This window comes from Podarcis filfolensis (assembly GCF_964270895.1).
Source record: "Podarcis filfolensis genome assembly, chromosome: 4".
Taxonomy (NCBI): Eukaryota; Metazoa; Chordata; class Lepidosauria; order Squamata; family Lacertidae; genus Podarcis; species Podarcis filfolensis.
In genome coordinates, this window is record NC_139607.1 from 102,155,264 (window position 1) to 102,166,257 (window position 10,994).

At 48.7% G+C, this 10,994-nt stretch overlaps 1 protein-coding gene across 1 annotated transcript; it reads right to left on the reverse strand.

Moving 5' to 3' along the window:
- Positions 1–1,601: 1,601 nt before the first annotated feature.
- On the reverse strand, positions 1,602–2,549 carry LOC310760888 (olfactory receptor 52K1-like; the record flags this gene model as incomplete). Its single annotated transcript, XM_083610105.1, has 1 exon — positions 1,602–2,549. One exon carries the CDS (start codon positions 2,547–2,549, stop codon positions 1,602–1,604), a length of 948 nt encoding a protein of 315 aa, XP_083466231.1.
- Between the last annotated feature and the right edge of the window lie 8,445 nt (positions 2,550–10,994).

Below are 10,994 nucleotides of genomic sequence, written 5' to 3' on the forward strand. Positions count from 1 at the left end.
TCTCACCTTTGTCCCTAGCCTGCTGGAGATCATCGACCAGGGTGACCAAGGCAGTTTCAGTCCCATGGTGAGGCCTGAATCCTGACTGGAAGGGATCCAAATGGTCCGCTTCTTCCAGGCATGCCTGGAGTTGTTCAGCAACCACTCGCTCAATCACCTTGCCCAAGAATGGAAGATTTGAGACTAGGCGATAGTTGGCCATATTAGCTGCATCTAAAGATGGTTTTTTAAGAAGCGGTTTGATAACCGCCTCTTTCAGCGGGTCTGGGAAGGCTCCCTCACAGAGAGAAGCATTCACGACCCCGCGAAGCCCATCTCCCAGCCCTTCCTGGCTAGCTTTTATAAGCCAGGATGGGCAAGGATCAAGGAGACAGGTGGTTGGTTTCACTCATCCAAGCAGCCTGTCCACATCCTTGGAGGTAAGAGATTGGAATTGATCCCACACAACTCGACTAGACAGAACTCTAGTACTCTCCCACCCTGGCCCTGCTCCCAACACAGTGGCCAACCGGATGCCCATTATGGGAAACCCGCAAGCAGGACTGAGCACAAGAGCACTCCTGTGATTTCTAGCAACTGGTATTCAGAAGCATTGCTGTCTCCAACATTAAAGGCAGTGCATAGGCATCATGGCTTGTAGCCCTTGATACCCCTCTCTTCCTTGAATTTTGTGGGAATGTTCAGGGATGCAGGAGAGGATATATTGTTTGATTATAGCCTTTCCAACTTGTGTTAACAAGTTCCACAATTTAGCAGAGTAACATTCCCCCTTTTAAACTCACAGCAGATGCGTTTGCTCAGGCTCACTAAAGCCTCTATAATAACTGTCCTGTCCTGTTATTTCCCCCCTTATTCCCTTATAAAAGATAAAACACGACACAGTCTTCTATAACAGTATAAAAAGAGTTTACTCACTCACATTCTGTTCACAATCGGATCCCAGAAGGCAGAATTAGCTTAGAAAAGTAACATACATCTGGAAACTATCTCATAAGGAGACAGTCCCTTTGTCCTCTCCTGGCTGGAGGCCAAGAAAGCATCTTTGGCTAAGCAGATGTTTAGCCAAAACCAGCACCTGAAACCTGACCCTATACCCCACCGGGAGCCAGTGAAACTGGGTGAATATGCTTCCATGGCAGGGACCCCGTGAGGAGCCTCGCTGCAGCATTCAGTGCCTGCTGGAGTTTCTGGGACAGTTTCAAGGGCAGCCCCGCGTAGAGTGAATTACAGTAGTCAAACCTGGAGGTGACCGTCGCATGGATCACTGTGGACAGGTCGGGGTGGGAAAAGTTGAGTGAATGTTACACAGAAGCCAGAACCAATTCTCTATCTCCCTCTTTCCCTCCTACTCTTCTGTAAACCATCTCTCAACTACCCCAACTACCCCAAAACTCCCTAAGAAATGGCTCCATTTATTTTCCCTCCCCTCACATGGACACTCTCTCCTTCTGTGATTTCCACCAAGTGGGATTTGTATAATCCTCCTTTAAAGCTGTTGAGCATCCAACCAAGTTTGTAACCGTGAAGAACAGAACCACCCATGGGTATGATAATCGTTGTGAACAGGCACCTTGGCGTGGCTTCCCATGCCAGATTGCCCTTCAAAAGCTTTTCCGGTGGAAGAGGAGGAGAGCTCTGTCCCGTATCTGTTTGGTCTTCACCCCATAGATGATGGGGTTCATCATGGGTGGGAAGAGGAGGTAGAAGTTGGCCAGCAGGATGTGTATGTAGGGAGCAACATGGTGACCAAATCTATGGATGACTGAGGAGAGGACCACAGGAGTGTAGAAAACCAATATGGCACTCAGGTGAGAGATGCAAGTGCTAAAGGCTTTGAGCTGCTCTTCCTTTGAAGCCAGACTGAGGACAGTTTGTAGGATCTTGGTGTAAGAAAGACCAATAAAGGTCAAATCAAGTACTACAACAAAGAGAGCAACTATGATCCCGTAGATGTTATTGAACCGAGTGTGGGCACATGCCAATCTCACCACCGCCATGTGCTCACAGTAGCAGTGGGCGATGACGTGGGAGCGGCAATAGGGCAATCTCCTAAGCAGGAAGGGCAATGGGAGCATTAGGACCGCAGCCCGCACCAAAGCCACCAGCCCAATTTTGGCTACCAAGGAATTGGTGAGGATGGTGGTGTACCTCAGAGGGTGGCAGATGGCCACGTAGCGATCAAAGGCCATGGCCAAGAGCACAGCAGACTCCATGATGGAAAAGGTGTGGAGGAGAAACATCTGAACAAGGCAGGCGGTCAGACTTATTTCCCTGGCCCTGAACCAGAAGATGCTCAGTGTTTTGGGCATGGTAGTGAGGGACAAGGTCAGGTCAATGGAGGCCAGCATGGAGAGGAAGAAGAACATGGGTTTGTGGAGGCTCTCATCAGTCTTGATCACGTACAGCAGGGTGCTGTTGCCCAGCAGGGAGGTGGTGAAGACAGAGCAGAAAAGTATGGAGATCCAACCGTGGGAGCTTTCCAGTCCAGGAATACCAGACAGGAAGAACACTGAGGGGTCAGAGAAGGTGTGGTTGGGAGTCGTGTTCATGTCGATATCTGCATCAAATAGTCTTTCCTTTCACAGGCAAGGCATACCAGAGGCGACCATAAGCTCTTTCTGAGCTATAACTCTGCGATGCTACAACTGGGGAGTTCCTTATGACATCAGAGACACAAATTCTGTTGGCAAAAAAGGGGAGAAGATAAGAACACTAGCCACTGCTTTGATAGATCAGGCAAGGGTCCAACTAGTCAAGCACTCTGCATCCCCCCCTCCTCCCGCTGTTTGATGCTTCCATCTGGAATTCAGAGACATATTACCTCAATCGGTTCCTTTCATCCATGATGACCAACAAACAGACTCATCCTTCTTGCATTTGTCCATATGAATACAGGAAGTTGCCTCAGTATGCTGATTGAAAGGCTATGGAACCATCTGGTTCAGTATTGGCTACAGGGGTTTTCCCCAGCCTTACCTGTATCTGCCACCTTGGACCTTCCCCAGGCAAAGGAAGTGTTGCAGCACGATGCTGTGGCCATAGGCCTTCCCAGTGGGCTACAACTCAGGTTTACAAAAATGGCTATAAACTAGCAACTCCCCTCAACGTAAGGGGGGAGTAAAAGGAAGGTGATTGATAAGAGGTGACGCCGTAGCACACTGTTGTTCAGCCCCGTGACAAAGACTGCCTTGCAAGTGTCCTAGGGGCTGGGAGGTGCCACATCCCAGCATGGATCTCAGTCTATAGGGTCAGATAGCCCAGCAGCTTGTGGGCAGAGATCCAGCCTCTGCAGTTGTTCTGGCAGGTCCCAGCACAATGTGACCTTATTACGATTACTATTATAATTTCTATTATTATTGGTGTCTGTTGGGTAGAATGGCTCTTACTACCAGTAGGTTGTTCCTAATCCTTCATCAGAATCTCAGTCCTTGTTATCTGAATCCGTTGGTTCAGGCCCTACTCTCTGGAGCAGGAGAAAACAAGCTCGCTCCATCTTCCAGGAGATAGCCCTCCAGATATCAGGAGATGAGTATCCTATTACTTCTCAGTCTCCTCTCTTCCAGGCTAAACATAGCTGACTCCTTCAACCATTCCGCACAAGGCTTGGTTTCCAGACCCAAGAATATCTGGGTCACCCTCCTCTGCACATAGTTCTTCTCTATGACCACTATTATCACCACCAACCTGCCCCATAAACTCACCTCTTTCCACATAGTACAGTACAGCTCCAAAGTGGAAAATGTTCCACTGAAAACTGTAGTTTCATAGAATCATAGAAATGTAGAGTTTGAAGGGACCCCAAGCACCATCTATTCCAACCACTGCAATGCAGGAATCACACACATTTGAAACTAGAACTTAAGCCAATGGCTCAAGGACAGTAGGACTTGAACCAATGGCTTCACGTTACAGGAAAGGAGATTCCGACTAAAAAGCAGAAATAACTTTCTGACAGTAAGAGCTGTTAGGCAGTGGGTGGGTGGCTATCTGTCATGGAAGGTTTAGCTGAGATTCCTGCATGGCAGGAAGTTGGACTAGCTGACCCTTGGGTTCCCTTCCAACTCTACAGTTCTATGATTCTATGACAGCTTTGCTCCATGAACTGTCAGTCTCAGATCATGCATAGACCACCTTAGTTTCCCACCCCTCCCCCCAGCTGTTCTCCAGATTTTCTTTTGCTTTCTAGGCTGGGAAGCCAGTATCTCCCATGAAGCCCAGAAACAAGGCATGAAGGCAATAGATTTTCCCTCTTCACTGTCCCTAGGATCCCATAGGAGTGGTCGCCAAGACCATACAACACTGGTCCTGAAAGACCAAATTGGTTCCCAGTACGTTTCCGAACACAATTCAAAGTGTTGGTGCTGACCTTTAAAGTCCTAAACGGCCTCGGCCCAGTATACCTGAAGGAGCGTCTCCACCCTCATCGTTCTGCCTGGATGCTGAGGTCCAGCTCCGAGGGCCTTCTGGTGGCTACAGGAAACCAGGCAGAGGGCTTTCTCGGTGGTGGCACCCGCCCTGTGGAACGCCCTCCCTTCAGATGTCAAAGAAATAAACAACTACCAGACTTTTAGAAGACATCTGAAGGCAACCCTGTTTAGGGAAGCTTTAAATATTTGATGAATTATTATATTTTAATATTTTGCTGCAAGCCATCTGGAGTGGCTGGGGAAACCCAGCCAGATGGGCAGGGTATAAATAATAAATTATTATTATTATTATTATTATTGTGAGAATGTTTGCACAACTGCTACAGGTCCCCATATTAGCTATCCTCTTGTCCACATTTGTGCTTTGAAGCCCCTCCACCCAGCCCACCCCAGCCCAGCCCAGCCCCAATGTGCAAACAATTCTCCCCTCCTCTGGCAGAGAAGGCACAGATGGACCTTTCCATTATTTTGCTAGCAACACCCTTGTATTCCCTCTTCAGTTGCAGAGCAGATACCAGACTTTTTGCAACCCACCCTGTGAGTAATTAATCAGAAACGGTTCACCGACACAGACCTGCCACGGTAGATCAGCTTTTAACATCTTTTCTGCTGGTGAGGAGCTTGGAGTCCTCCAAAGTTGTTGCAGTCCTGGGTCTAGAAATGGCTTGGATTCATAGCTCAAATGTGCACAGGAACATCTGCAAAGTGGGTGGATTCAGTGCCTTCATTTTATAGACTTTTGAATGGCTAGGTCGAGATAATGGCCAGGGATTTTTAGTGACCTCAGAGTCCCTCAGGTGCTGCATCAGTGGGAAGTGGAGCACAGGTGAGACATCCCTTGGTGATTCTGGGTGGGTAAGGTGCAAGGGGTTCTATGAAGCTCACTTGGCTTCTGCCTAGAAACCTCTGCCTGGGAGCAACCCGGACAAGCCCTACCTGCGTGAGGTGGAATGTGTTGTTCTGTCAATGGAGAATCTAGCAGTCCGTCACACAAAACATTTTAAACACACACACTGATAAAAAGAGTGCTGGGAGCTGTCGTTTGTTAAAGGTGCCGGGAATGGCGGCCCATTTTGGGGGGCAGCTGCTTTTAATGTGCTTTTAACGTAAATCACTATTAGAAGCAGTGTTCTGGTTATTATTATTTTTATGCTGGTAAAGGGGCAGACGGAGCTCAATGGAGGATTTGTTGAGAAGTCGCAGTCATGAAGCATCTCAAAGGAATCGGCCGCAGAGGGCCCTGTGCCAATGGCGACGAGAAGTGACTTCTGCTCAGATAGTCAACTTCAGCCACCACCAAGAGGGCATCTTTGAGGAACCATTGAGGGGCAACTGCTGCCTGCAAGGCTCAAAAGAACACCACTTTGGACCCCTTGTTTGCTAGAAGAATCACAAAGTTGTAAAATTGGAAGGGGGCCCAAATTGCCACTTGGTCCAACCTTTGGAATGCAGGAATCAGAGCTAATGATTCCCTGAGAGGAGAGAGCAGAGTTGGGATCTGGCGGCTGACACACCACCTCTCTCAATGTGCTGTAATCACAGGCCATGCTGCTTTACTGCAGTGCAGCTCATTAATCCAAAATACCATATTTTTCGCTCTATAGGACGCACTTTTTCCCTCCAAAAATGAAGGGGAAATGTGTCTGCGTCCTATGGAGCGAATGCAGGCTTTCGCTGAAGCCTGGAGAGCGAGAGGGGTCAGTGCGCACCGGCCCCTCTCACTCCCTGGGCTTCAGGCAGCTATCCGCAAGCCTTCAGAGCACAGTGGGGAGTTCCCGCCGGGCTCCGAAGGCTTGCGGATAGCAGCCTGCAGCCTGAAGCCCGGGGAGCGCAGCGCCAACTCCCGTTGCGCTCCCCGGGCTTCAGGCAGCTCCCAGACCTGTTCTGGGGGCTGGGGTCAGGGGAAGCTCGGGCTTCTCCAGCCCCAGCCCTGCAGCTAAAAACGAAGCCAAGACAGCCAGCGGGATCCATCCCGCTGGCTGTCTTGGCTTCTGCCAAAGCCGCGCGCAGCCTCTCCCTGCTGGAGAGGTTGCACGTGGCTAAAGCGGATGGATCCCGCTGGCTGTCTTGGCTTCTTTGCTCTTTGGGGCTGGGGGGCGAATATTTTTTTTCTTTATTCCCCCCTCCCTAAAAACTAGGTGCGCCCTATGGTCCGGTGCGCCCTATGGAGTGAAAAATACGGTAACTCTGGGCATAGTCATGCTTAGCGTTTCATCAGAACGACACCGTCATTTAGTGTTTGCTCACAAAACACACACAAAAATCCTGAAGGGGCAAAATAATAACAATGGAAAGTTTCACCATAAGTCAAAGGCCAAATGAATTGATGAGCGAGGTGGTCCTTTACTGGTGACCAGGGCAGGCTCTGTTAGGATATTTCCATTCCACCTTAAAAGGGAGCAGGATGTTTGCTGATACTGCGTGTCTACGGGAGAGCGGTGGACGTCCGGAGTCTACGTGGAGGCAGTGATGGCCTTTGTCTCCCTGGCAGTATCCCAACAACAGGTTTCGGGCCCAGATTCACGGCACTTACAGGAGAGTAAGACTGCGACGGACTGCTGAGAGGTATGTGGATGAAATGCGAAAGTGAGGCTTTTCGTTTGCCGCGGCAAGAGTCTTTGAACTCCGGCCGGCTAATTGGCCTGGGAGCCGAGCCAAGCAGGCTTCGTGATTAATGGGAGCCAAGATAAGGAGTCTCTGAAGTGAAAAAGACTCACGGCTCAAGTAAAGAGCTGGAATGGAGTTTTTCCAAGCCTCTGAAGCTGCTGAGTGCCCAAAGTTAAACAGGCACAATTATGAGACCTGGGCAAAGTGGTGTGAGAGCTTGCTGCGACAGTTTGGAGTGTGGCATACTGTGAGTGAAGCTCCTCCAGTTCCTCTGACAGAGAGATGGAAGGCTCAGAATTCGAAAGCCGTAGACGTAATAGTCTTGTCCGTCTCTCTGGAGGAAATTGCTACGCTAGCTGGCAACACGACTGCACGTCAGATGTGGAATGCTTTGAAAGTAGCTCATCTGCCAGTCATCCCAGCCCAGAGTTTGACTGCATCGGAGGTCCTGGCTGTTTCCCAGAATGCGAGTGAATGCAGGGATGCGGAGGGCACCGGTTGCAAGCTGCAGGGGGAGCTGACTGTGATGTCATCCCAGGCAGCATTCCAGCCTCCAGGGGGAGCCAAGGAGTCGGCAGCTGAGAGCTCTGTTTCCCATGGGAGCCAAGGTCAACTTTGCAGAGGCCGGAAGGCCAGAAGTAAACAGAGACAGATGCCTGCAGATGGCCTGAAGCAGAAGGGGGGTGAAAGGCCCACGCCAGTGGAAAACAAGGCTTTGTTTGCTGGCACAGCTTCACCAAAGGCTAAAGGCAAGGTTGATGGCCAGGAGCAGGGGGGCAAGCAGCAAAAACCCACGCCGGTGGAAAACAAGGTTTTGCTTGCTGGAAAAGCTGCTCCAAAGGCCAAGGCCAGATTTATTGTGGACTCTGGTGCGAGCCGCCATTTGTCAAAAGATAAGCACCTGTTTATCTCCTTCACACCTCAAGACGGAGAGATCCACCTGGCTGATGGAAGGACGTTGCAAATTGCAGGAGTAGGGACTGTGAAACTTGCAAGTCTGCACACTACCATCAGAGATGTACTTTTTGTTCCAGGTGCTGCGGACAATTTGCTTAGTGTCCCACAGCTGACTGGGCGTGGTTTTGAGGTTTCCTTCAAGAGGAGCGTCTGTGTCATCAGGAAAGGCAAAGAGGACATTTTGCATGCAAAGTTTATGGATGGCTTATTCTGTATAACTTATGATGACAATGCTATTATGTCTAATGTTGATTCTTGTTGTGTTGCACAAACTAACAAGGTTCTTCATGCAGGATGTATTCATGATCAACATCGAAGATTTTGTCACATGTCTTGGCAAGCGCTGGCCAAGATGCCTGGGTTGGTTGAAGGTTTGAACATCAAACCCTGTAAGTTTCACATGAAATGTGTATCTTGTGCAGAGAACAAGGTGAAGGTTGCTCCAAAAGGCAAGGAGTCTAGCAGGCAGGCTTCCAAACCCTACCAGCTAGTTCACGCAGACCTGGTTGGTCCACTTGCGCCCTCTTTGGGTGGAGCAAGGTACTTCATGGTTCTAATTGATTCTTTTTCTAGGTACATTCATGTGTTTATGCTCGAGCAGAAATCGCGTTTCCTAGGTTCAAGGCATTCTGTGCTTGGTTGGAGAATGTTCACGGTAAACGTATCGGCTGTCTCTTTACTGATCGGGGCGGGGAGTTCACTTCTCAGCAGTTTGAAGCTTTCCTGACTGAGAAGGGAATCCAGCATGACTTGTCAACGCCTAGATCGCCATGGATGAATGGACTTGCGGAGCGAGCAAATCAGACTTTGCTTCAAGGCCTGAAAACCTTGTTGCATGATGCCAACCTCCCTGAGAAGTTTTGGGGGGAAGCTCTGTCAACGTTTGTTTATTCCTATAATCGCAGACTGTCATCACCTATTGGTTGTACTCCCTACGAGAAGATGTTTGGTAAGAAACCGAACGTCAAGCACATGAGAATCTTTGGTTCTGACATGTGGGTACACACCCCACAGAGCAACAAGCTTGGGAAGCGTGGGGCACATGGTTTGTTCATGGGGTACGAAAAAGGTGCATACAGAGTATGGATGACTAACTCTAAGTCCATTAAGTTCACAAAGAGTGTTGAGTACAATCCTAAGTGGGGGGAAAATGTGGGAATTTTCCAGAGTTACCCAGAGGAGGATGAAGGTGATGTGAAAAAGGCAGATAATGTTGAGAAAGCTGAGAAAGCTGAGGATGAGGATGATGATGGTGATGATCAGAGTTCGGATTCCAGTTCAGTGGGTGGCGCTGCTGCTGGTGTCAGTGACAGTGATGACACAGCAGACTACAAGAGTGCAAAGGCCTCAGTCAGACCATCTGATGCGTCTGACAATGAACTGGAAGAACCACTGTTCACCATTGATCACTTTTCTCCTAAGAAGGAGGAGATGAGTCCAGAAGACTTGCGTTTAGTTCGCAGGTCTGAAAGGGCAACCAAAGGCAGACCTCCAAAGAGATTTGCTGATGAGTTTGCTAAGACAGCAACTGCTGTTCTTAGTAGCTCAGAGAAGGTGGGGGAACCTTCAAGCTTCAAAGAGGTTCAGGAGTTAACCTCTAAAGATGCTGAGCCTTGGCTTAATGCCATGAAGGCTGAAGTTGATTCCTTGAACAGGAACCAAACTTGGGAACTGGTACCGGTAGTCCCAGGAATGAGACTGGTTGGCAGCAAATGGGTCTTCAAGGCCAAGACAGACCAGAATGGCAAGGTTGTCAGACACAAAGCCAGATTGGTTGCCAGAGGTTTTTCACAGGTACCAGGACAGGATTACTACGAGACCTACTCGCCCACCGTCAAATATGAGAGCATTCGGCTGATGCTCAAAATCGCTGCAGAGGAGAAACTGCATGTTTCCCATCATGACATTAATACAGCTTTTTTGTACGGGATTTTGGGGGAGGAGCTGTACGTGCTTCCACCTGATGGAATGCAGATACAGAAGGGAATGGTCTGTAAACTGCGGAAATCCTTATATGGTCTCAAGCAGAGTGCCAGGTGTTGGAACACAAAACTCACTGAGACGTTGCTTTCTCTAGGTTTTCACCAGGGCAAAGCTGATCCGTGTGTGTTTGTCAAGGAGGAGGGGCAAAACAAACTGTATTGTTTATGTTTTGTTGATGATCTTCTGATGTTTTGGAAGAATCAGGCTTTCTACCAAAGCACCCTAGCTCAGCTGAAGGAGCACTTTGACATCAAGGATCTTGGTGAGGTATCCAACTATCTTTCTCTGCAGGTGGAGAGGGACCAAGCAGGTAATTTTCTGGTACACCAAACACAGAAAATTGCTGATGTATTAACCAGGTTGAATTTGGTTGATGCAAACCCAGCAGACACACCGATGGTGACAGGTTACCAGGTAGATAGTACTGCTGAAGCGTTTTCTGACACTACGCTGTACAGATGCATTCTAGGCAAGTTGAATTTCATTGCTAGATGTTCAAGACCTGACATAGCTGTAAGCACTAACCTGCTTAGCAGACATGCTAATAATCCTACTGTTCAGGATTGGAAAGCTCTGAAGCGCATAGCCCGCTATTTGAAAGGGACTATGCACTACAGGCTGAGGTTCACCAGTCAGAAGACTGGAGGTCTTGAAATCTTTGCAGATGCAAGTTTTGGAAGTGACACCACGGATGGTACAAGCACTTCTGGAGTATGCTACATGTACAACCACTGTTTGTTTGACTGGCTGTGCAAAAAGCAGACGACAGTTAGCCTAAGTTCCTGTGAAGCAGAACTCAATGCTCTGTCATTTTCACTCATGGATTGTGAATGGTTGATGCAACTGTTTAAGGACATCGGAGTTTCTGTGAAATGTCCTATACAAGTGTATCAAGACAATAGATCCTGTTTGGCTTTGCTGAACTCAGAGAGTTGCAAGCAAAGAACCAAGTACTTGCAGATTAAGCTACATTGTGCAAGAGAGTGTATTCAGAAAGGACTCATTCAGGTGTCCTACATG